Source organism: Kogia breviceps, chromosome 11 (genome assembly GCF_026419965.1).
Source record: "Kogia breviceps isolate mKogBre1 chromosome 11, mKogBre1 haplotype 1, whole genome shotgun sequence".
Lineage (NCBI taxonomy): Eukaryota > Metazoa > Chordata > Mammalia > Artiodactyla > Physeteridae > Kogia > Kogia breviceps.
The window spans coordinates 44,335,610-44,362,075 of record NC_081320.1 but is presented as its reverse complement, the minus strand read 5'-3'; the positions used below and the strand labels follow the sequence as shown (position 1 = coordinate 44,362,075).

General features: G+C 43.5%; 1 protein-coding gene across 2 annotated transcripts; it reads left to right on the top strand.

The window, feature by feature from the left end:
• Positions 1 to 576: 576 nt before the first annotated feature.
• On the top strand, positions 577 to 26,159 carry MXD1 (MAX dimerization protein 1). 2 transcript variants are annotated; one of them, XR_009338285.2, is made up of 7 exons: positions 577 to 917; positions 1,664 to 1,763; positions 6,619 to 6,648; positions 21,115 to 21,229; positions 22,990 to 23,149; positions 23,365 to 23,609; positions 24,731 to 26,159. XR_009338285.2 is itself a non-coding variant. In XM_059079835.2 (6 exons), the coding sequence occupies exons 1-6, from the start codon at positions 845 to 847 to the stop codon at positions 23,550 to 23,552; spliced, it is 666 nt and encodes a 221-aa protein (XP_058935818.1). In that variant the 5' UTR covers positions 577 to 844; the 3' UTR covers positions 23,553 to 26,159. The 2 variants fall into 2 exon arrangements, 1 of the variants encoding a protein (XP_058935818.1); XM_059079835.2 differs by having other exon boundaries at positions 23,365 to 26,159.
• Positions 26,160 to 26,466: the final 307 nt, after the last annotated feature.

The window sequence follows — 26,466 nt, the reverse complement described above, 5'->3', positions numbered from 1 at the left end:
CGCGCGGTGCCAGCTTCTACTCGAGGGACGCCCAGCAGGTGCCCGGAACTTTTCCCCGGAGACAGGTCCCGGCAACAGGTCCGAGGTGGGGTCGGGTGGAGCCGAGCCCGGCGGAGGCCGGTGAATCAGCGCCGCTCGGCGCCCGGGCCAGCCCTGACGGCCCATGCCAGATCCCGTAAGGAATAGCCGGGCCGCTGACCAGCAGCCATTCAGGGCTCGCTGGCCTGGGGAAAGGTGACGTCATCGTAGCTGGGAGGTGTAGGAAGGCTCCACCAATGGGAGACGGGCAGAGTGGCTTGCTTTCTGTAGCTCTTGGCCAATACTAACAAAGCAAAAGGGGACCGGTTGTCGGTATAGAACCAATGGAAAACAGGGAAGGAGCACGAGGCGGAGTTGCGAATCCTGTCACCAATTGGAAAGAGAGGGTGGAGCCCGGGCCTTGTCAAGCGTGGCCAACCAGCGAGAGGAGCGGACACTGAGGGGCGGGGCCGTAATGCCTTCCCCCAATCGGACAGGGCCAGAGGCGGGGCATTCTTTGGGGTGCCCAATGAGGAACGCAGCCGAAGCGGGCCTGTCAAGAGAAGGGGCTGGGGGCGGGGGGACGGTGAGTCGGAGATAAACACTCCGCGGCGGTGGCGGCTGCTGCTCTTCTTTGGGTTCTGTCACGGTGTCGGTGGTGCCCAGCTCACCGGTCCCCTCCCCCTTCCGGCGAGCGTGGTCGCCAGAGAGCGTGGTCTCAGCCCTGCTCTACAGGGTCCACAGCGGGGCGTGGGTGTCCGGCGGCAGCGGCGGCGAGCCCGTGGGCAGTGGGGGTTGGTCCAGTGGCTCCGGCCCCCGGTGCAGAATGGCGGCGGCGGTTCGGATGAACATCCAGATGCTGCTGGAGGCGGCGGACTACCTGGAGCGGCGGGAGAGAGGTGCACGGGGACGGGAGGAGTCCGGCCCGAGCGGGGACTGGGGGCTCTGAGGGGCCCAGCCGCAGGTCCGGGTGCCCAGCTGCTCCGGGGGTAGTTGGAGGAGCTGAGAGCGCGACCGCGAGCGCTCCCAACCCCTCTAGCTCTCCCCACGCGCGGTCCGAAGGGAGGCCGCTGCTGCCCCAAAGGCAATGAATGCGGGTGGAAAAGGGACCGCTGCCCCAGGGTCCTGAGCGCCGCCCGCTCCGCACCCCGTCGCAAGAGGGGGGCCCGGGGCCCCCTCAGCCAGGCCCTTGGTTTACCTCACTGGGGCTCGTCCCGGCCGCCCCCCAAGTGAGCCTGGCGCCGGGTCTCGCAGACGGAGGAGCAGTGCCTCCCCTGCCCCCCCACCCTCCCTCCCGGGCTCTGGCTCCCGGTGTTTGCCCCGCACCTTCGCCTGAGGCTGGTCCCACTTAATACACACCAACCTGCTGGACGTTGCCAGTGGGAAACCCAGGCTCCACGAGACTTGCTGTGTCTTTCTCAACAATGAGCAGCTGGAATGCTCCTTACACCTGCTCCGCACTGAGGGTATTCACTCAATTAAAAAACCAATCGTTGTTCTAATAATTCCACCTTGCTCCGTTTAATTATTTCCACAATCTTCTTTTAATGAAAAATAAATCAGTCTTTAAAAGGAAATACTGTGGAGGGTAGAGAATGTTGAATGTTCGGGGCTCATTCATTAACTGGATCCTCCGGTTTTCTAGAAGCTGAACATGGTTATGCCTCCATGTTACCATACAATAACAAGGACAGAGATGCCTTAAAACGGAGGAGCAAATCCAAGAAGAATAACAGCAGTAGCAGGTAATTTGGTAAATATTTCCCTTTCTCTTTTAGGTTATACTGTAGATGATACAAACTGCAGAATGGACGTTGCCTGTTGTGATTATAACAGGGTTATAATCATGTAAATGAAGTGGCGATCATGATTCAGTACTGTACACATGGTCTTAAGGCGTTGGAGGAAGCCCTTCTATTTGGGTTGAGGGGACTGAAAAGAAGAGAGAAATGGAAATGTTTTCTATTTCTTTATGAACTTTTTTTAAAACTTAATTTTGCTTTTCTTCCCTTTTGGAACAAAAATCTGTGGAAACTTCAAGTGAGATTAGCAACAGTGACAATATTTTGCCTTCAGAAGTTGCAGATTCAGGGCAAGTTTTCTATAATTGAAAATACTGGACATTATCCACTTTTTACTTTTCATAGTAAAGATTTTATAAACGTGTTAAAGTTTTTGACTTGGCATAGATGTTAGGATTTCATATTTGACATATAAATTAAATACAGTTATGTGTCTGATAATCTAATTTGTCACTCTATAATGGCAAAGAGGAACGACTGAGGCTAAAACCTGCCTTTTTGGTGATGCAGGAACATATAATATTAAAATATTAATATGCCACAACCCTTTTATGTTAGCCTTGTAGTTCTTGAAATTTGTAAATTTCACTGGGAAGTAAATACTGGTTAATGGTCAATGAAATCACGTACTAAAACCCTGAATGTACTTCTTGGTACATGTTGAGTACTCCATTAATACTATTGCACCCTTTTTTCCCCCCTCTTTACCCTTAATAAATCTGTCTTTATTAGACTCATTCAATTATACCTTTTATTCCAGTAAGTTAAAAACATTGACATTTTCAACACTGATTTAGAATCCTTATCCGTCTCCCATTCTCATGAAAATTCCCTGCGAATAACTGTATTTGGTTAGCCTTTGTGGCATAATACAGACTACTAAAAGCCAGAGGTTTCCCACTTAAACCTTAAACTCCCTTGTCCTTGACGCCTCTTCTGTCCTTGATTCACCCTATTGTCCTTAGCACTGGAAGAACCACAGGATATGAGTGAACAGCACATATGTGCCGAGCTCTTGAATAGGAAGGCACATGAAGGATGAATCTGTTAATTATTTGCCTGGTAGTTCTTGAAATTTGTAAATTTCCCTCCCACCTTTAACATTATCTGAAGGTGGTAACAAGTAAAACTGTGCGTGAGTACTGACCGCCTTTAAGAAGAAGGTTAATGCTGACTTGTATTATGCAATGGTATACAACAATTTATCTCTGTTGCTTTTTGTTACAGTATTTTTTAAAAAATCTTTGGAAGAGCGTTGAAGCCTTTTGGTTTATTTTTCTGGATAAGTGTAGCTCATTTGTTACTTTTATCCTTGTCCACTCATGATTTGAGAGGAATTGCTCACATTAATAGTCAAGCCTTAATCCTTAGCATTCTGTTTTTTTCTAAGTTTCACTCTATTTTTTTCAAAGTTTTCACTGTTTTTTTTCTAAGCTTAATCCTTAGCACTCTGTTTTTTTCTGAGTTTCATTTTTTTCTAAGTTTCACAGGAAAGTTGTTGAGGGGATGTTCAGTGGTGAGGAAAAGAAGGGGATGTTGTTGAAGAGAAGTAGCTTGGCCCCAAAGTTGATTAGGAAAGAAAAATGATAGTTGAGAATTTCAGTTCAAGAAATAGATTCTTTTTCTTCTCTTTAATATCCAGCTTTATTCCTGGGGAAATGGCTGCAACTCTGGATTTGGGGAAAAACTCTGTTATTTCTGTCAATGGGTTTGGTTTGCTTTCCATGATTAGAGACCGGAGGCTATCACCATTGTCCATACTCTTGACTAATAATGAATTTGTGCAATAACTTAAGTGATGCAAGGATTTCTGAGAGACCATGATTAAACCTGAAGATGGCACAAAGCAAACATATGAAGCAAGAGCAGGTTGTTTTGTTTAAATGTACTCACTTCCTTCATGACCTGTTCAGAATGACCCTTACCTGAGCAGTGAGACATCTCCCCAGAGAACGCAGTTTGACCCCTTGATTTGAATTAGACTTATATCCAAGGCCATATATGGTCAGGATTTTGGACTGAGGTAAGGGCTATAGAAAGACTACTGCTGGTTTACATAACCATTGGTAACAGTTTATTCTTGTTAATTCAGGTTGAAATGCTGGGCTCTTTGCTTGTAGTGTCTGGGTGGATACTTCTCCTTGGACAATAAAAAATAAGATTTAGCTACATATCAAACTTCTTGGGAAATGAAAATGCAGATCTTAAGTTTCTCTAGTTGCTTGTTTAAAGAACAAAAATAAATGAAATTGTGAATATTGATTGTCTTGGAATCATCCAGAGAACTACAGGGAGATGGAATCTTTTTTTTTTCTTTCCTACTGATTTTTGAAATCAGTTACTAAATATTTAGAATTGAAATCCAGAGTTTTTAAAAGTATGTCTTGTTAAATTGGTAAAGCAGGCATTGGCACTAATGTGAAAGAGGAAGTTCAGCACTTGCCACCCAGTTCTTTTATGAGACAATGGCCATATAGCTGACTTGACAGGGTGAGTCTTTTTGAAACCAAGGACTGGTTTGGCTTAGTTATCTTTTTGTTAGAATATATTTTTAAATGGTGACATTTGACCTTTATCAGTGATTTCAGAGTTATCAAATCTTTTCAGTAATCACATGGAAAATGATTTTGACACTAGGAAGATGATTTTGACACAAGGTATCTGTATATTCTTCTAATGCTTTAATTTAAAATATAAATGTTTTCCCATCAACAGAGTTGGCAGGCAGTCTCTGAACTGGTCATTTTTTGAACGGCCTGCTTTTTATTAAAGACAAATTCAGCTTCACTAAACCAAATGTACTTCAGTAATGCCCTAGCCATTAGGTATAAGTCTGCTTGTAAAAATCACCATATGTTCAACACTCTTAAGTAATCAGATAAGATCTATAGTTTCCAAAGCTCTGTTCAAAGTTCGGAAGGAGTTATGCTGCTTATGGAATTTGTCAAAAAGATTATCTTGAGGATTCTGAATTTTTTTAATATGTATCTTCAAAGAATCCAGAAATTTTGGGTAAGAGTGCCCTGTGTGCTGCGATTTTTCTATAACCAGAGACCATGCTCTTTTCAAATATTCACCCTTCTCTCCTCCAGCACCTTCCCAGAATGGTCTTTGTCTACAGTTAAACAGGGAAATCTTGACCAGCTTTCACCATATACTTTCATCCATTAAAAAAATCTGTCAGGCTTTGAACTTGTTATTCCCTGTTAAAACCAGAATGCCACGTGCTTTAAAACCAAACGTTTGCAGTTGCAGGCCAGACTCTTGTTAACTGTGATATCCATTGTTAACTGTGATAGCCATTGCAGGAAGTATACTATCAGAAAAATATAACTGAAGAACACTGAAGGATAACCAGGTGAATCAATTAAAAGCTTTTAAGTCAACCAGTTTTAAGGTTCCCATGTCCTTTATCTAGAAAACAAATATTCTAAAATTGAAAATACTGTCATTATCTTATTATTTGTTTTTCCTCATGAATAAAAATTGGCACCCCGAAAGCCTTATGCAAGAGAAGTTTAGTGCTGGGTTGGAAATTTGCCATTCAAGACTACCCCGCACATACCCCACCCCCAGTCTCTGGTGTGAATGAACTTGGTGGTGGTGCCTCTTGATGTAAATGAGTGGCTGAGCATTCACAGAGGTCGTGTTTCTCCATGATTACTGTGAGAATTTATCTCCTAGGCCCAGTAAGGTTCCACTTATGGCTCCACAGAATTCTCGACCTGAGCCAGGGTGTCATCTCTCCTGAACTGATTAGGGTCCAGAGAATTTCCATAAGTAAAGTCAAGATTCAGCTCCTTTATAATGCTGGGAGGTTCCTCAAGTTGATTTATAACTAGTTAGGCATGAGTTGTATGAGAAGGACAATAGCCACATTGACTGATTTCTTATGACTTCTGTGGAAACCTGTCCATAAATCCTTAAACCAGACCTTATATTCAGGTTCAGCTATAAACACACGAAGAGCATGCTTTCACATACACCTCTGCTTTCATCCAAGACTCTCTAATCACTTTTACAGTTGCTACCTCATTGATCCACGCTTGTTCAGTAGACAACTGGCAATCATTTTTATTTCCATTTTACAGAGGGGTTAACCGAGGACAGGATGGTAAGGAATTTTATTTCTTTCACAGTACCAGTCGGTGGCAAAGCTGGACTTGAGATTCCACCCGAAGTGCTGCCTTAACTAGCCTATCGTCTTTCCGTTGAGCTGAGTCTTGGAAGCCTCTTCCTGAAATAATTTGGTAGCTCTTGAACAGTAGCATCTTTCAGGAGGTTGTACATGATAAAATAACTTCAGAGAGTAGAAAGATTGAGCAAAGAAGGGTTATTTTTATCCATTTTAAACTGTATCCTATAGTCAGACAACTTAGCATACAATTTTGGTGTACAGCACACCTAGAGGCTGCAGGGCTGGGATGGGGCGCCCCATCTCCACTGCTGCACATTCGGCCTGAAGAGAGTTTTGCCGTGTTATACAGCCCAAATTCACATAGCAGTGTGTGGCTGTTCTCCTCTTTGTGTAAATAGAACCCTCTGACTTCCTTTCTTAAAAGGGACTACTTTTCCACTAGGGAATGCATGCCTCTTAGTTTGTCACTTCTCCTTGAACTCTGTTTTAGATCTTAATATTTATCTAATTCCCCAAAGGGACTAATTTCTTTAGTAGAGCCCTTTCTCTGTCTTCTCTCCTACCAACTTGGGAGAGAGAAAGCAGTTAAAATAATTGTGTTGGTGTTGGAGTAGTCCTTTAAGACAAGAATAATCTTACTTTTATTGTTCCCTCTTTCAGATCGACTCACAATGAAATGGAGAAGAATAGGTGAGTTTCGGGTTCTGGGGGTGGGATGGGGAGAGTTTTGATGTATTCTTTTTTCATTAAGTTGAGACTTGGTTGCAGCTCTTGACTTCCCACACTTAGCACCTGATACAAGAGTTTACTCAGGGCCGTCTAATCAGCACTGCCCTCGTAAATCACTTAGATAGACCCAAAGACAACACCCCCGATCCTCAGCCCCCGCAGCCTGCTCTTCCCGAGCAATGCGTTTCTGTGTGACTGTTCTAAGGCCAAAGCATCTTAGGTCAGAGGCAGTGTTTCTACAAAGTGTTTTTTAAAAATTACATGCTACTGAATATAATTGGTAGCGCATGTCTTAAATCATGCACACACAGATATATATAGATATAGACCTATATAGATAGATCTATATAGATATAGATACACATATATGTGTGTATATGTGTTTTTACAGTTCACTTGTGAATAAAGATTCTCAAAATTCAGGCAAATGTATGCATAGCAGAAATTGGAGATGGTGAGGCACTCAGACGAGGCTGGCCACCCTCACCGGGCTCCATCTTGCCACAAGCTGGAGTTTGTCTCTCACCTAGATTCCCTCTTGCTGCTTATTTAAATCTTTATTTTTCAAATGACGTAGCCTAGTCATTCTCAACTCTGGTTGCACATTAGAATCACTTGCAAAGCTTTTATTTTAATGTTTTTAAAAAATATTTTTATATGGAATACATTATACACATACACTCATATACTTGGGGGTAAGAGAACAAATTTTTATTTCTATTTATTTTATTTATTTGTATTTTGTCTCTTGCGGATGCCTTTTGTTTGTTTGTTTTGGCTGCATTGGGTCTTCATTGCTGCGCTCAGGCTTTCTCTAGTTGCAGCGAGCAGGGGTTACTCTTCGTTGTGGTGCACGGGCTTCTCATTGTGGTGGCTTCTCTTGTTGCGGAGCACGGGCTCTAGGTGTGCAGGCTTCAGTAGTTGTGGCACGTGGGCTCAGTAGTTGTGGCTTGCAGGCTCTAGAGCGCAGGCTCAGTAGTTGTGGCGCACAGGCTTAGTTGCTCCACGGCATGTGGGATCTTCCCAGACCAGGGATCGAACCCGCGTCCCCTGAATTGGCAGGCAGATTCTTAACCACTGAGCCACCAGGGAAGTCCCTCTGCTGATTTTATAAAATAACTTTTTGTTATAGAACTTTTCAAATATACAAAAGTAGAGTGAATAATGTAATCAACTCCTATGTATCCATCACCCAGCTTCCACAATTATCAATATTTTTCCAATCTTGTATAGTCAAAACCACCCCTCTCTGTGGAGTGTTTTAAAGCACAATTTCTTCTATCTCTAGTAAAGATCTTTAAAAAAAAAAGACATAACCACTTGCTTTTACCATGCTGAAAAAAAATTAATAATTCTTTGTGAAGCTTTAGGGGAAAAACAAAAAACACCAATGCTCAGACCTCATCCCTAGCAATTCTGATTTAATTGGCTTGGGTTGAGAGTCTGCACTAGTATTTTTTTATGAAAACTCCCCAGGTGATTCTCATATGCAGCCAGGGCTCCAAACCATTTAACAAGCCTCATTCTGGTCTGTGAGCTCCCATGAATTTGAAGTACAGGCCCCATCCAGGTTGAGTGGCTTTCTTGGTGACCTGCATGAAGAAGATGATATGTAATGATGGTTCTGTAAATATATGTGGTTATTTCATGCAAACTCTCTTTGAAGAGGGAGCCTGACTCTGATAGTCAGGATGTGAATGACATGTTTCGTCAGTGAAAGGGCAGACCAGGCCGTGACTAGGAAGGAGAATCTTGGAACAGGGCAAAGGTCTAGAGATACTCCACTCTGTCTGTGTGTGTGTGTGTGTGTGTGTGTGTGTGTGTGTGTGTGTGTGTGTGTGTGTGTGTGTGTGTGCGCGCGCGCGCGCGCGCATGCGTGCACGTGAGCATGTGTGAGAGAGATGGATGCAAGGTGAGTGTGCCTCGCACATATGCTTCTCCCCATCCTTCTTCTCCCTTTTCAATTGCTTTGTGATTGTGACTGACCATGTTTGAAATCAGAGCGTCTTTATGCATTAGGGATTTACGTATCATGAACTGGAAACTCCCAAGTATCTCTTCTGAAGACAGAAAGGTAGTCAGATGTGGCTTCTCTTTCTCATCTTTAGACTCTCTCCCATCTTCCTGCCTCTGGGGTGAACTGGGTAAACTGAGACTATTTCTGCTGAAAGGTCTTCTAGTTCTCCTCCCCCTAGGCATTTTTTATTTTAGACATTTATTTTTATTATTAAAATTTCATCCCTTCAGGTAAGGGCTCTTAGGCTTACTACAGCTTTGTGCCTTTTACCTCTGCAGGAATACCACAGGATGCCAATTTTATCATTTATTTTATTTTTTAAAAAATATTGATTGATTGATTGATTGATTTAGGCTGCACTGGGTCTTCGTTGCAGCATGCGGACTCTTAGTCCCTTTCATTTATTTTAGCAGTTCAAGAATGTTTATTTTCTACCTACAGTGTCTTAAGAGCTTGTGCTCAGTACTGGGTACTAAGTAAGTTTATACTGGGGTATTAAATCAGCATGGTCTCTATCCTAGAGAAATGTAGTTTGTCCAGCGAGAAAGACACAGAAACAGTCTGCACAGGAGGCTGTGGAGGCAAAGTTTCTAGAAAATTGGATTTGAAGTCATCACTGAGCAAGCTGCTTATAATTCAGATTGCTTCCATGTGACCAGTCTACTTTTGCTTATTGAAAGGTTAGTTATCTAGTTTCCTTCTTTTCTGGAATTTGGTCTTCTAAGGTCTTGAGCATTTTTTCTCTAGTCTAGAGCATGTGAGCGGAAGAGAAGGAAGTCAGGACTCAAATTTACTTAATTTAACCAAGCACTGGTTGCTGCAATCCGGGGTGGGGGGAGGGACGGTTAAAGTTGTTGGGCTCTTCTCCTGTATAGTGTAGCTGCTTAAGATTTTAGGGTTTGGTGGTCCGCTGAAGAGCTGCACTTGTAGTCCCCTTGGTTTCAGTAGCTGAATCCTAGAAAACAATACCACTTTGCTAAAGCTAATATACCCTTGCCATTTTTTACCTTAACATCACATTTTTAAAAAAGATTGGCATGGGGCTTCCCTGGTGGTGCAGTGGTTAAAAATCTGCCTGCCAACGCAGGGGACATGGTTTCGAGCCCTGGTCCGGGAAGATCCCACATGCCACGGAGCAACTAAGCTCATGAGCCACAACTACTGAACCTGCGTTCTAGAGCCCGTGAGCCACAACTGCTGAAGCCCACATGCCTAGAGCCCGTGCTCCACGACAAGAGAAGCCACTGCAATGAGAAGCCCGTGCATGGTAAGGAAGAGCAGCCACTGCTCGCGGCAACTAGAGAAAGCCTACACGAAGCAACAAAGACCCAATGCAACCAAAAATAAATAAAATAAAATAAATTTTTTTAAAAAGACTGGCATGGCTCTCAAAAAAACAAAAAAGCAACTGAGGAAAAGAACTTCCAGTAATTGGATTTTTTTTTCTCTTTAATATTGCGAAGTTAATTATACCTGTGTTAGTTTTTTCACACAGAAACCTTTTCTGAGACACGTTAGAGATTCTGGAGAGTTGGTGTGCATCAATACTCCACTATGAGAATACTATATTCAACACCACCCGTTTAATAATCTTGATATTGGTGGGAAGATAGAAGAAAAGACTTCTAGAATGGTGGAGGTGGGAGGTGGTGTTGGTGACAGCAGCAGTATTTTTCATTCAATAGACTAGGCATTCGTGGAGCACCAAAGATGCTGGGTGCTAGGTGCTGGGGATCCAGAGCCCACAGAGACCAAGCCCCCAGAGCGGAGGGCTCCATTTAGTCTCACTGTAGATATGTCTGTCACTTGGCCTGTGCTTCTCTGCATTGTAAGTAATTTTGTGGGTCTAGCCTCCTAAGGAAACACCCTTGGTGAGTGTGTGGTCATTCTTTCTTTTTTCAAAAACTAATCTTGTAGAAAATTTTGAGAAATATAGAAAATCATACCAAAAATTAAATCATCCCTAATTCTAGCAGCCCAAGGAAACCGATGGAACTTTGAAATGTATCTTTCCAATTGTTTTTCAGAAAGTAACTTTAAAAATAGTTTAGTGTAGAAAATTGGAAAGTTCAGAAAAGCACAAAGAAAATAAACATTACATGTAATAGACCTTGCAGCAGTAGCAACCGCTAAGTTCTATATCCACCTAGACTTTTGTGCATACTTTTAAAAAATCAATATGGGATTATATAGTAAATAATTTGCTTCTTTTCAAGCTACATTATGAACATTTTCCAATATCGTTAAATCTCCTTTTCTAATATTACTTGTAGTGAATGCACAGTATTACATCATATGGATGTGCCGTAACTCATATAACCAATCCCCTATTTTAGGTTCTTCCCAGTATTTTTTAAAATTTATTTATTTTTACTTTTGGCTGTGTTGGGTCTGTTGCTGCGTGCGGGGGCTACCCTTCCTTGCGGTGTGCGGGCTTCTCACTGCGGTGGCCTCTCTTGTTGCAGAGCACCAGCTCTAGGTGCATGGGTTTCAGAAGTTGCAGCACGCGGGCTCAGTAGTTGTGGCTTGAGGCTCTAGAGTGCAGGCTCAGTAGTTGTGGTGCACAGGCTTAGTTGCTCTGCGGCATGTGGGATCTTCCTGGACCAGGGCTCGAACCCGTGTCCCTTGCATTGGCAGGTGGACTGTCAACCACTGCGCCACCAGGGAAGCCCTTTCCCAGTATTTGGCTAATATAAATGATGCTTGCTTAAACTACCTTATGGGTAATTCTCTGTCCAACATCATAATTCTTTCCTTAGGGTAATGTATAGTTGTGGAATTAATGGTATCCACATTGTTATGGTTTTTGATGTTGACTGCTGGATTGCCCACCAGGCGGGTTATAGGTCATATTTTCCTTGTACCTTCACAAGTTTATATTTTACCTTAAGACTTTTATGAATTTAATAAGTAAAAAGCAAACAGAAACACACAAACTTGTTTTAATTTGCATTTCTTGTATTACTGGCACAGTTTAACAATTTTCATATCTTTGACAGTTTGTGTATGTGTGAATTGCCTGTTACATAACCTTTGCCCAATTTTCTACTGAGGAGTTTATATTTTTCTTTATTTTGAAAAGATTCTACTATATGAAGGATATATATGAAAGAGATGGCCTCTTCATGTATCATATAATTGTCCAGTTTGTCATTTACCTTTACGGAATCAGTCTTCTCTCACTATCTGAAATTGCCACCTCTGTTGTATACTAAATTCTTGCTCATGGCTATGTCTGGTCCTAGACTTGTTCTTCTGTTCCACTGATCCACCTGCTCTTCCTGTGCCAGCGTACACTGTTTTGTTTTGTTTTGCGGTACGCGGGAGTCTCACTGTTGTGGCCTCTCCCGTTGCGGAGCACAGGCTCTGGATGCGCAGGCTCAGCGGCCATGGCTCACGGGCCCAACCGCTCCGCGGCATGTGGGATCTTCCCGGACCAGGGCACGAACCTGTGTCCCCTGCATCGGCAGGTGGACTCTCAACCACTGCACCACCAAGGGAAGCCCTATGTACACTGTTTTAATCACTGTGGTTTTATGCACTTCAGGATCTGGTAAAGCAAATCTCTATTCTTCCCTCCTCCTCCTTTTTTTATTTTACTATGTTCTTAGCTCTTTTCACAGTTTATTCTTCCTGATGAATTTTGTAGTCAGTCCTTCAATTCTCCGTACCCCAAATTCTTTGGGGGATTTTCAAAATCCAAATTAAATAATTCCAATATAAATTAACCTTTAAAAGTTCATGTTGACATCTTAGAGCTTTCCATCCAGGATTTGGTGTGTGTGCTCATTTATTCAGATCTCTTTTCTGTCTCTAAGTAAAGTTTTTTGGTGTTTCCATATAGATCTTGCACATTTCTTGTAAAAAGTATTCCTGGGTTTATTTGTATATATTTTAAAATTGCTATTGGTTTCCCATTGTAATTACTGATTAATTATTGTTAGGATGTGGGAAACCTTTTAGTCTTTGGTTGTTGTTATATGCCCTTTATTGATGATAATTCTGCTCTTTCCTTTCCTTAGCTGGGAACTCCTCTTGTTTGAATGCCTTTCAATAAGCCACTCAGCAAATGAAGGCTGAGTGAACACGTATTCACTGCAGCCAGTGGATCAGGAGTCAGGTGCTTGAATGGGCTCCTTTTCAAAAGAAGGTTCTAGTATCTCCTTTAATTATAGACACTCGTTTTTCTGGAATGGTACATATGCAGGCCTTTCTGGAATTAGGCAGCTGGTCTAGAGAGATTACCTCTGCCAGAGTCTTATGACCCTATGACAAAAGATTTTTTTGTGTGCTCTGTGAGGAGGATTCAGCAGCCTGATCTAAGCTGTTGTTTTCATCTGGTCAAACAGTATTTCAGTGGCATCTGGTCTGTCATGAGAAACCGTTCCAGTCAGGTCCCTTCTGGCAAGATATTCTAATTGACTGCAGTTCCCTAGAGTGGTTTCTCTTGGGTCTTGCTTTTCAAATGGCCAAACTCCTTATATTGGAAGGGGTAGGGTCCTGAGTTGTGGTGTGCATTGCACCACTCTTACCGCTTCTGAACGCCCTTGACCACGTTCAGATTTCACTCTAGGATGTTGTAATAAATCCACATTGCTTTGTTGCCACATGGGGCTAAGGGCATGGCCTGGTTATTACGTAGGAAGAATATAGGTATTAGTGTGGTCTATGGTGGTGGTGTGGAGGCGCACACACTGATTTGTACTACTATAATCCATCTTTCCTGGACAGTACCTCTTGGGAGAACATGAAGAAGAGACATGCTGGTTGTTCAACCAATTTCCAATTCCCTACAGGGAACATTGGAGGCACTCCCTGACTTTTTGTCATAGACATTAATAGTCAAAGGGTGAGACAGAGCTAGCAAGTACTAATTATAATTTATATTTTGTATTTTTTTAATTGGGCTCTAGAAAGGAAATATTAAATATATACTTATGTATTTAATACTTTAATAGAGAAGTGACTTTATTACTTTAAAATGTAGCCACCATGAATTGCTGTTTCCACATTGCTCACTGAGTGCCATATTCCCATACAGTAAGCATATGACTATCTTTGTATATTTTACAAAGATTACAACACAGTTACGAGAAATCTTCAAACCTTCCAAGGTTCTGCCTAAGTCGGTAATAATGATGCATTTGGCAATTATTTATAAAGGGTCCATTTTAGATAAAGGAGAGTACTTTTCTTCCTCAGAGAGTGACTTGTAGTGTTCCCCTGGATTTTTTGTTTAACCCAGTAAGGCTTTGTTCTCAACCCAAAATCTGGAGAAGGTTATGATCTCTGTGACCTCTAATCACTTATAGGGAGTAATTTTTTGACCCGTTAAGATTTGTTTCTTCTTAGTCTATACTAAATATCCTTTTTTTAAAATCACTATACAGCTTATACATACCCATATCTGAAATTATTTTTATTCAACCTCCAATTATCCTATAGGATTTACAAAGCTATTTAATTGGCTAACTCTGTGTCCACACAAAGGTAGGAGAGGAAATCGATATTGTTTATGCAACTCTTTTTTTCATCTTTGGAAATAATCTTAGGCCCAATTTTAATGAAAACTAGTACTCACTGAGGTCCAGTGTATCATGTTCATTAAGTAGGGCTTTCCTCAAAGAGAAGGGACATGAATTACCAAAGAGATCAGATTCTACTCTTAGGTCAGCATCTGCAGGTGCGTTATTATTTCTAGGCTCCAGTGGGTTAACACAAGATAGAAGACTTGGTCATTTCCATTATTTGGTAGTGAAAGAAGCAGAACATTTAAATATATAGCAGGTCTGCAGCATGTGAATAAACGAATGAATGAATGTGATCTATTTGGAAAGGAAAAAAAGCTTCTGATAGGCTATGAAAGCTTGAAAACGTTTATGGAGAAGTTAAGTCGAACAAGATGTGGATGAGGGAAAAGAAAGAATATGTTTGGTAGAGGGCAAAGGGGAGCCCATTCTAGAACTTTCAGTGGGAGCTGATATTTGTCATGGTCTAAAGGTAGCTCATATAAATAATTCTGCAATAATTTGTTTCCATGTTTGATCACTCCAGCTAAACTTAAGTACCTTCAAGGCAGGGACTTGGTCTTACTCAACATTGTATCCCCAGCACCTAGGAAGGTGGCAGTATGTAGTAATCCTTTGAGAAATGCTAGAGGAATAAATGAATGAAAGAGCCAAGCGTATATTTCAAGATTTCCACCTGCGAACCTCATTACTTATCTAACTTCTTAACTGGCTGCCATACTGTTTGCTCTGCCCCAACCTGATTCTTTTTTGTCATATGCTTCACTGTGAAAATCTGACGGAGAGAGTTTAGTTACATCTTCAATAAAAAAGAGTAATATCTGATAACAGTGCCTCCTTCACAATACAGACAAAGACACACACACACACACACACACACACACACACACACACACACACACACACACACACACACACACACGATTTCATACCATTCCTGGTCTTGACTGCATCCAAGTCAGGGAGAACTTTAGGGACGACGAAGTAAATTCAGGAGCACTGTCTGCAGGTAGCATAATCTCTACCTGTAATCTTACTTTTTTTGTTACATCTTTCTCCCAATTTACAAATCTACTGGCCTGAGAGAGAGAGAGATGCATGGATAAAATCAAAGAAGCTTGAGTCTGGGGACTTCCCTGGCGGTCTAGTGGTCAAGACTTTATGCTTCCACTGCAGGGTGTGCGGGTTTGATCCCTGGACGGAGAACTAAGATCCCGCATGCCACGTGGCGCGGCAAAAAAAAAAAAATACTCTTGAGTCTGGAGGCAGAGATATAAAGAGCAGCCTTCAGAATTGTCTGAGAGCACACTGGTGAGCCCCAGTGCCGTCTATCAGTGCCAAAGCTCGGGTCGGGGTGGTGCCTCCAACAGCCCACAGCCCACTTCACTGATGACCTCCTTCACTTGCATATTAATTTTCCGTAGTTCATGGCTGACAAGGGTGAAGGAAAACTAACAACAGAACTGTGAGGTATCCAAATATACTTTATATTTAAATCTTTAATATATTTGGAATTTATTTTGATGTTAATCTCCCCACTTGCCTGCCATTTTCTGAGTAATCTGGTCTTTCTCCAAGGATTTGCAATGTTAGCTCCATTATATGCTAAATTCGTATCTATTCCTAAAGTCTGTTCCTGGGAATTTTTTCTTCTCTTCCTTTGACTTGTCTATCTTTTCCTGTAGTAGTATATTCTGTTTTTAATTACTGCAGCTTTATAATACAATTTAATAACTGGTACCACACAATCCTCTTCATAATTCTTTTTCAAAAATTTTGGAGATCTCTCACACAGTTATTCTTCTAGGTGAGGTTTAGACTAATTTCCCGGCATTAAAAAGATTACAGTTGGGATTTTTTTCTCTTGGTATTATGTTAAATTTGTAGACAAACTTGGGTAACATTGACATTTTTAATTTGAGGATTCATATCTAGGAAAGTGCTGTTTTTCCATTTATTCAGATTTTCTTATGTCTCTCTGCAAAGTTTTATAGTTTTCTTCCCAGAGATCCTTCCCAAACTCTTTTAAGTTTGTTCTTAGACATGCTCTCCTTTCTTCTTGCTATTGTACATGAGATATTTTAGGTTCTCTGGGTATGGATAACACATCCAGAGATATGCTTGGATTTCCAAGGTCAATACATATTTGCCCCAATTTTTATTTTCTTTTGGCCATCACAGTAGAGATGCTTCCCTCCCAACCTTGGAGTCCCTTCTAGCCCTGCCTCTACATGATGGGGGTGGCTCCAAAGGAGTCTTTCCTTTAGCATGGGTTAGCATTATAAAGTCCTTGCTGATTTTTAAACGTAAAAAAATAATACCTTTAGCATAAGCAAGATCTTTATTTCCATAGAAAATGGGTTAGATTTTCCATTAAATCTTTTAATGACAAAAGATGTCGTTTTCTTTAAGGGAGAGTTTAGTGAATTTGGATTTTACCAGATAGCCTCTATTTACCCAGTGAGATACTCTTGAGTTCCCCATTGATTTTGAAAGGAATATGATAGGGTTATAATTATCTGTGTTTGCTCCCAGCAATTATCCTTCCTCAAAGGAAGCTAGAATTGAAAGAATGACTGCTGCCACATACAGAGCACTTCATGTCAGACCCTGGTCAGGGGCTTCCATACCCTGTCTCAGTTAATACTCACGACTGCCCTGGCAGGGAGGCATTGTCATCGTCCCTCTACTGCCAAGGAAACGGATGCTACATGGAGTTAAGTAATTTGCTGAAGGCTACACAGGAAATAAGTGGCAAGGCCAGGGCCCCAAACCTTTATCCTTAATCACTACACTAATATTTGGTTGTATAGTGACTGACAGATTCAGAATATAAAAATAATTAAAAACAAAAATAAATAAAATTTGAGATACTAAAAAGAAAAAACAAACAAAAAAAGCTTACTGAAGAGAAGCTCTAGTTTGTATCTAGTTTTTTTTTTTTTTTTTTTTTTTTTTTTTTTGCGGTACGCGGGCCTCTCACTGTTGTGGCCTCTCCCGTTGCGGAGCACAGGCTCCGGACGCGCAGGCCTAGCGGCCATGGCTCACGGGCTTGGTTGCTCCGCGGCATGTGGGATCCTCCCGGACCAGGGCACGAACCCGTGTCTCCTGCATCGGCAGGCGGACTCTCAACCACTGCGCCACCAGGGAAGCCCTAGTTTGTATCTAGTTTTAATTATCATAGGCCACACTTGATTCTGAGCATCACTGACTGTAGCTCAAAGATTGGTTTCTGTGTGCTCCCGGAGACCAAAGGTATATCAGCGCATTCAGAGTAAGGAGAGTGATATTCCTGAAGAGTCAGCAGGTGAGGTTTGTCAAAGTCCATTGGATCAGCGTGAAGAGATGAGGCAGTTGGGGCAGCAGGAAGCCAGGACTCTGTACCCTTCTCTGCTGCTGGTGGGGAGCTGGGAGGCAGCTCTTGACAACAGGGGGAGCTCTGTCTGAATGTGTGATGAGAGGGGATCCAAGTAGGGGTCAGATGTGGGTACCAGGTGGCTTCCTGTTGAGGAAATGTAGCAAAAACCCCTGCTAGTTCCTGAAAGAGGGGTTAGGCCTGCTTCACAGTGGGACAGCAGGCTCCTTCTAGAAGGCCAGAGCCCTGGGCACGGGCGTGGTCGGGACTGAGGACAGAGAGCTGAGACAGGAGCTTGTTCTACTTGTTTGGGACCTGGGCACTCCATGGGTGCTCACGCTGGCTGAAGGATTCTGGATCCTGGCGTGGGGTCGAGGGGGGCGGGGTGTGTCTCAGGCTTGAGGCCCCTCAGTGGGAGGTGCTACAGAGGGGTCTGTTTGCTTTTTTTATCTGGTTCAGGACTTGAATTAAACTATCATATGATGGAACTGAGCCTGCTTCACATACCTCATCCCTCCCCTGAGGGTGGCCCAGGCACCAGCCCGGGGATGTGTCTGCAGGTGGGCGGCAGGCGGGCAGGGCGGGCATCAGGCTGGAGCCGTGAGGCGCTGGAGCAGGCCGAGGCAGGCACGGCCAAAGATGCAAGTTGGCTTTGAATCTCTATGAAAATCCAGAAAGCACTGTGCTCCAATTTCCATGAAACTAGGTCAGAAAATACTGAATGACCATGTTTTAGCCTCAACTTGAAGTAGTCAAATGGCTTATTTCAAGTTTCACAACTGGGAGTGTTCTTTGGAAACCCACATTTGGGTAGTGAAAATTGTACTTTCTGGGCTAGACTCCCTGAGTAACTAGAAATGACGATTCATGGACAGATGACTTTATTATTTTTATCAGTAGACAAACTTCCTTAAAAATTTACATACTCATATCTGTAGATAAACCCACATCATAAAAGGACTAATATGACACTGTTCTGAATCATGTAGTCTTTGCAATGAGCAGGCTGAAAAATGTCTAAGTCTAATTTTAATTTTTGAACTTTTTTTAAAACTTGACAGACTGTAAACTTTGTAGTGAGAATAACTGTATGTGACTAATCATACATTCTCATGGTGTTTCTAATAACACGATCTATTTTCATGGCTCTTTGTGAAGAATATTATCCAAGGTGAACAAGTACCTTTTATACACAAATTCTGTTTTTGTTTTTTTCTCCTCATGTAGTAGTTGGAGGAGCAAACCTCTAATGTGACTATTTGCTGGTGGCCATTCCATGTGGGCAGGTTTTCAGAGCAAGTGGAAGTCTTGTAAAATAGTAAGGCTCTTGTACCGCTACCTCTTCCTAGCTCAGGAGTGAATGCTGGACTTCTCTAGCTTGCCAGGGCTTAGGGGACCTTGGAAAGTCTAGGACAACCTCAAGAGCCAGAAGAGGAAGGAGGCTCAGAAGCAGGTGAGGTGAGGGCTCAACACCACTTGCTGGATCTGCCTCAGGGGAACCTCCTGAAGTCTTGATGTGAAGGGTGTGAATTGACTGCCTTGGTCAATATCAGGCATATTGACCTGTATTTGAGCTTTCTGAAGCAGGTTTCTTCTTAAAATCCCAACCTTTGCTAATATGGTGAAATTTTTAGGAGGGAAAAAAGGACAAACTGAGCTTTCCGGTTGTCTCCCAGTTCAGCTGGAGGATAGCCTCCCAGGAGCTCTTCTCCAGGTTGCCGTAGGGATGGGCAGTGGACATGTACCTAAAACCCCAGGACCCTGAGCACTACTGAAGGCGCAGAGACATAGCAGAGATGGACTCTGCCCCGAGAAGCTTGAAGTCTAGTGGAATAGACGACACCATCCACGCGGCAAGCGTGCATTAAGCCTATGGGAGGGGAAGGCACCAAGGCAACCCAGCAATGGTTAAGTTGCGGCCCCATCTTTCTAAGGAGTTGGCAATGAATGGTTAAGTCACAAGTACCAAAAAATTCAGGCAGAACAGTGAATTTCCCAATGAATATGATAAACACATACGTACTCAGAAAATGGAGGAAGCACTGTGGACTGGAATGGCCTGTGAAGACTTGAAGGAGGTGGTGGGCTGAAGCAAAAACTCTGAATCTTGGCTGTTTCTCACATTCACGGAATCTGCTAGCCTCTAGGATAAAGCCTAAACCAAGGTTTCAGTGAAGTATTAATTTCCAAAATTTTAGGGACTCTTGTGCTTCTGGTCAGTCTGGACTAAATGTACTCTCCCCGGTGGGTCTCCATGGCTTCTGCCTCTTGCCGCCATCTTCCCGCTCTGCCCCGTTGGGCCATTCTGCCACACTGCAAGACCTGTTGGTGGTTCTCTCCAGCTGTCAGCATGCTTGTTAGTATAGCAATACCACTGATGGGCATTTTCCTTATTTCTAAAAAATGCATCTAACTTTTTGAATGGTTGAAGGACGAAAAAGTATAACAAATTATTCAGTAAAAACTCCCCCCCCTTTCCTTGTCTCTGTTCGACTAGCCCCTGATTCCTTTCTGCCCAGCCACTGTTACTAGTTTCTTATGTATCATTCCAAGCTTTCTTTATGTTGTACAAGAAAACATGCCTTTAGATAATTATTTTAACACCATTTTTACCCAAAGATGTAGCATGTTATATGCACAGTTTGGTTTCTGGCTTTTCTTTTTTTCTTTTTTTTTTTTTTTTTTTTTTTTGCTGTACGCGGTCTCTCACTGTTGTGGCCTCTCCCGTTGCGGAGCACAGGCTCCGGACGCGCAGTCTCAACGGCCATGGCTCACGGGCCCAGCCACTCCGCAGCATGTGGGATTCTTCCCGGACCAGGGCACGAACCCATGTCCCCTGCATCGGCAGGCGGATTCTCAACCACTGCGCCACCAGGGAAGCCCTGGCTTTTCTTTACTTAACAGTATATCTGAACGTTCTTTCCTCATAGTACATAGAGTACATTTTCATTGTCTTTCACAGCTGCATAGTACTCCACTGTATGGATATACCATACTTTATTTGATCAGTTCCCTATTGATGATGAGTTGGGTTGTTTTAATCTTTGCTATTACAAATAAAGTTGTAATGAATAACCATACACATTTGTCACTCACATGGGTAAATATTATATACAGCAAGATATAGTTGTAGTGATTTGGTGGTCCTGAAAGGGGAAAGAACAGTATGGGTTCAAAGGATTCTCTCACTGGCGTGTCATTACTTTCTGAACTTGGATGATCTGTAGGCCATATCATAACCCAGAAACCCGGAGATAACCTGATTCATGTGCTTAATAATAGTAGATATTAGTCTCTACCCCTTCATGCATATTATAGACTTAACTTTAGAAAACCATGGATTTTGATTTTCCTTGGTTTTTACTAGAGTTGTATAATTTCAAAAGATGTCCGCTTGGCTGGAAGTCACTGGTGGCATTTGCCATCACTGGGCTGGGCGACTTCATACTCTGTTTGAGCTTGTTCTCCCGAGTGACTTCCAGCTGGCTTTGAAAGTCTCAAATGCTACTGTGATCTTGTTTTTGTAGACGGGCCCACCTTCGATTGTGCCTAGAAAAGTTGAAGGGGCTGGTGCCACTTGGTCCAGAATCAAATCGACACACTACATTGAGTTTATTAACAAAAGCCAAATTGCACATAAAGGTAAGTGCATCCTGGGATGCCTTTTTGTCTTTACCTGCCCAGTGAGGGTTTGTTTGTTGTTATGACATCAGCAGATGTCTGTCTCCAGGACAGTTCTCTCCTCTGAACTCCTCCAACTCCATCCAAGCCAGCATCTTGGATGACTCACAGACTCGACATGTCCAGAACCCAACTGAGTAGTTCTCACCCCTGTGCGCCAGAAGTTAAATTGTCCATCCAACTGTCCATCTCATGTATAAGCCAGAAACTCAGGGTCATCCTTGCTGCTGATGACCATCTTGCTCCTTAGCCACGTGTCTCCAAGACTTACATATGTCACAACCTGCTGTATTTCCATAAAGTCCATCATGTACTGTAGTAAACTGCCCAGAGGCCTCCTCCAAGCTAATCTCCAGGCTTCCCAAGAGCAATCCTGCCAAAGCTCAAATCAACATGTCACCACATTTAGAAGTCTTCCATGGCTCAGGACACACTCTATGACCAGGCCTCCCCGACCCAGCCCTCACCTGCCTTTGCAGCAGCAGCTTGTGCCAGAGGCTCCCCTCTCTGCCTCAGCCCTTCTTTCAGTCCCTTGCACTTGTCAGGCTCTCTCACCACAGGGCCTTTGTACATGCTGTTCCCTCTTCTTGGTACGCTTTCCCTTCCCCTCTTCACCTAGTTAACTTCTTGTCATCCTTCAGACCTCAGCACAGGTATCACTGTGCGGGGAAGCCTTCCCTGACTAGGTCCCCTCCTTCCTGCGACAGATGGTCCTTATTATTACTGGATCTCTCTCTCTTAGCACTTATCACAGTTGACACCTGACCATGGTTTGTGTGACTATTTGGTTGTCTCTGTCCATGCTGTTAGAGTATGGACAAGGGAGGGGACCAGATCTTTGTGCTCACCTTGTATTTCTAGCACCTCCCGGAGGGTCTGAAACAGAGTCAGCACCACTCAGTATATGACTTGAATAGTAAAGGGTAACTCCTGAGAGCCACAGCCAAAATCACTGTTTAGCAAGTTTTTATAGTCAGAGTCACAGTTGGACACGTGTCACTTGAATTATGGTTAATAGCCTTGCATACATGGCAATTGTAGGAGGGAAAAGAACCTCTGTTTAGAGCAAAACAACCACAGTTACACAATCTTCAGAATTATCTGAAGAATTATCTGAGAATTATCTGAGAGAACAGATTTGTAAAAACAAAATGATCTATGGAAATGTGTTTTCTAAGCTCTTATTTGGACAATTTAAAATCAGGACTTCAAAAGGGAATATTATTCCTGCCAACAGACAGAAGTTAAATGAGATTTGGCATGACGCAAAAAAACGTGCCTCTGTAATTGGGACACGTACTTGAATAAACATACTTCTAAAGGAAAGTCTGTTTCTTAAACGCCCGTCACACGCAGTGCTCTAGCTCACGGAGTAGGTGTTTGGGGCGTCACCACAGACAAGGGAGACCAGGTTGGGTGTTCCTGCCACAGTCTTTCCACTATCACAGTTGAGGGGTGCTGGACGCTAGAGTGTCAGCTCACCTCAGAAGCCATGCGACAGTGCAGGTTCCAAAGTGTTGTCGATGCTGAAAAAGTTAGATGTAGACAGGAGTCACCGGCCAGGCAGCTTCCTGTCCCTGTGAGAAGCTTGACAAGAGACACAGCAAATGGCTTCTGAGGAAAACTGCCGTATTTCCCTGCAAGGCAGGGAGGTGCAGGGTCATTACCAATTTTGAAATCTGCCTGTGCCCTTCAACAACTACCCCCCCTTTGACCTGCAGAAACTTGAAGACTGTGACAGAAAAGCCATTCACCAAATAGACCAGCTTCAGCGAGAGCAGCGACACCTGAAGAGGCAGCTGGAGCAGCTGGGCATCGAGAGGATACGGACGGACAGCACCGGTTCCACGGTCTCCTCGGAGCGCTCCGACTCCGACAGGGGTGAGCCCCCCTCCCCCCACACCCGCCAGCCCGCAGCCTCAGGCCCCTCCCCAGCCCCCTGCCGCCTGCCAGAGGCGGAGCCGAGGGGCGTGGCCTGCGGGGACAGGCGCCCTCTCCTGCAGCTGTTAGGCACCGCGGCCAAGGAGGGGCCCGGCCGAGTCGCTTGGCCCTTCCGAAGCAGGCCTTCACCACGCTCTGTCTCGTCCTCCCCACAGAAGAGATCGACGTGGACGTCGAAAGCACAGACGATCTCACGGGCGACCTGGACTGGAGCAGCAGCAGCGTGAGCGACTCGGACGAGCGAGGAAGCATGCAGAGCCTGGGCAGTGACGAGGGCTACTCCAGCTCCAGCATCAAGAGAAGAAAGCTCCAGGACGGTCACAAGACGCGTCTTGGGCTCTAGGAGAGCGTGGTCGCTTCGGCTGCCGCCCGGATGGTCCTGCCCGTCGGCTCCGATTAGGTAGCGTATCGGACCTGCCCACATTTCCCTCGTACGTCAGCTTCCGTGTTCCACCGTCACCAAAAGCAGCTGTGCAAAAGTTGTCAAGGAAGTGCTTAGGAGTGTGGGTTTCTTTTTTTTGTTGTTTCTTTTTCTTTTTCTTTTTTTTTAAATCCCCGATCCCCAACTTGAATGGGGTTGAGCGGGCCCCCGTGCCTGCTGGCGTAGGGTAGGCACACGCTGAGCCAGTCAGTGCAGCCTGGACACCTGAGGGCGTCACAGACCCGTTACTGCTCAATCTGGGGTGGCTGAATGCCACTCGTCCCTCTAAGAAGTTGGGGGACGCCGACCAGTATTGTGGGTTTCTGATTGCATCCTCTAGCTTCTCTCTTTCTCTCCATAAAAATTCGTCTCCGACAGACTGTACATTCCAATCACTTTGAAACACCCAAGAATTCTTAGATGGGATAAGCACTTACTCACATCTCGGCAATTTCCCCCTCTTATTTACTGTCCCCGTGTGGTCTACGAGACCTTCCTTGAAGTTTTCCGGCTTCCTCTGTGACTTGCCTAGCGGAAATGTCCGAATGTGTCTTGTGCTTAGGAAACTGAAGGAAACAAACTTTTAAAGTTGAGATCCTGATCTCAGAACTCCAAAGTAAGCTTTGAAAGTGGGATTTAAGAGCGCTTAACCATGGCCCTCACCGCCTGTGAGCAGGCAGGAATACCTCCAGAAAACACACCCTTCACACACGTCCCGCGCCAACGCCCCCGACCCGCGTGTGGATGGCCGCAGTATTTCTCACTCTCCAGCGGACCCCTTGCGAGCACGTCTTTGGGGTAGCACAGCTTATAAAAGTTCCAACGTCATTTGTTCTCACGAACAGAACGGTACAGTCTGTTTTTGTGCGCTGTCCTTGGGACCGCGCTGTGTCCTGCTCTCCCAAGGCACATTTCCCCTCCAAGTCGGTTATGCTCCTTGTCTCTGGAACATTTTTTTTTCCTACCTCAGAGATAAATGAGATCTCCATTTCCCACTTAACACAAACTGATTATGCCTCTTTTTTTGTTTGTTTTTGTTTTTTTCCCCAAATAAGTGACATTTGGTCCAATTCTAATCTATTTTCCTGTTTAACTTTCAGCAATAACTGAGCTTTGGCACTAGCTGAGCTAGTGTCCATCATCAGTGAAAGGAAAAGTCCACATTTCTGCTCTCTGTTGCAGGTGAACGGGAGGGGATGGTACAGTGTTACTACAATTCCTCTCCTTATTGATTATTTTTGGACACACCCAGAAACTTCTTTATGGAGGCTTTTGGGTTAATAGTTTAAAAGGCTGATTTTTCTTTTTGGTTATGATTTCTCCCTTAAGTGGTCTCCCACTTTGTAGCATTTTTATTTAAGCTAAAACAGAGCACATGTATATGTACATAAGACACATTAAATCTATAAATACTATTTATTCATTTTATATAAACTAATGTAATGGAAAATAAATTCTTATGACTGTGCTTTTATAGATGTTCTAGAAACTTTGTATGTAGGTATCTACAAAATTGGTTCATTTCTCCTTAATACTTTTGCATTCATAGTTTTGAGGTCTCGATGTTTTCAACCTCTGGTGAATCTTTTTCATTGAATTCGAACCATTTGTAAAACCTGTGACGCTGAAACAGAGCGTGTGTCACAAAGTGATGAGAACATTCCTAAATCCACAGCCGCACTGCAACTTAAGGGCTCCCTGGCTGAACCAGTAGCGGTGGCGCCTGTGCCCCCCGCTGGCCTGTGGTCTCCCCGGCCCCAGACTCACCTCCTCAGCGTCTCTTCCTTGCCCACGACTAAAAGTTCAAATGCACTCCTCACGGAAGCTCATTCTGGACATGAAGAGCAGTCGAAACAAAGATTACTTTTGTGTTTATTTTTTCTTTTTATTGATTTCCTAATGTATTAAAATTTTTTAATTGGAAGTAGTGATTCCTAAATGATTCCAAAGTCATCTGTAATTCTTCTGTTTTTGTTTTGTTCTGATTTTCTCTCCATTTCAGCTTTGGGTGGGGGGAGGGGCAGGTGACACAAAGGATTTTTTTTTTCTTTTGGAATCTTTTCCAATTACCAGCTGAAGATTTGCACTGAAATACAACTTGTATGCCTTTTGCATTTTTAAAGCCTGCTTCCTGAATTTAAGCAGAGTGATAGTGTTCAAAGAGCCAGCTCAGCCTGTAACATGTTTGAAAAAGATATACCTGCACTTTGAGGTCCCTTTCGAATGCCATTCGCTAGACCTCGCAAGCATTTTAATTGCTACATTCAAGCGCCTCACAAGTCCACGATGCTAGATCCTGTACAGCATCGAAAACTCAAGACTTTGGCAAAAGCTTGTGGGCTTGCGTTGGGGGAGGGGAGGGAAGGGAACAAAACTTGTGTATTTGTTTGTTTAATTTAGAAATAAGGCATCTAAGAGATGCCGTTATTTTCTGTGTTTTAATTGTTGTGCCTTTGAGTTAAACTGCATTTTTGTCTTTTGGTTGAAATATGAAATGTACTGTCCCAATATAAAATAGTAATTATTTGACCTTTGCACTGTTTGTCTGGTCCTTTTCAATTTGATGGCATATAAATGTGGAACTTAATAGATCTCTATATTTTTAATGCATTTGTGATAAACTGACACCAGGGTTAGACACGACTTTCAAATCTTGAGGTAGACCGAATGCTAGACAGGCCTCTCTCTAACCAAAACTGTAACCTTCAGGACCAGCAAACTCAGCCCCAGGCAGCTAACCCCCTTCCCTACGTGGCTGATCAGCCGCCCTGATGCGCCAATCTGTCGTGTCATTCACTGATCCACCAGCATAACTGTTAAGAGCTATACAGTCTTT

Excerpts from the sequence above, each read along its gene's own strand:
- MXD1 (XM_059079835.2), top strand. The coding sequence starts at position 845 with ATGGCGGCGGCGGTTCGGATGAACATCCAGATGCTGCTGGAGGCGGCG. Across the intron at positions 1,764-6,618 it reads AAGAATAACAGCAGTAGCAG|ATCGACTCACAATGAAATGG; the intron begins GTAATTTGGTAA and ends TCCCTCTTTCAG. Across the intron at positions 21,230-22,989 it reads AAGCCAAATTGCACATAAAG|AAACTTGAAGACTGTGACAG; the intron begins GTAAGTGCATCC and ends TTTGACCTGCAG.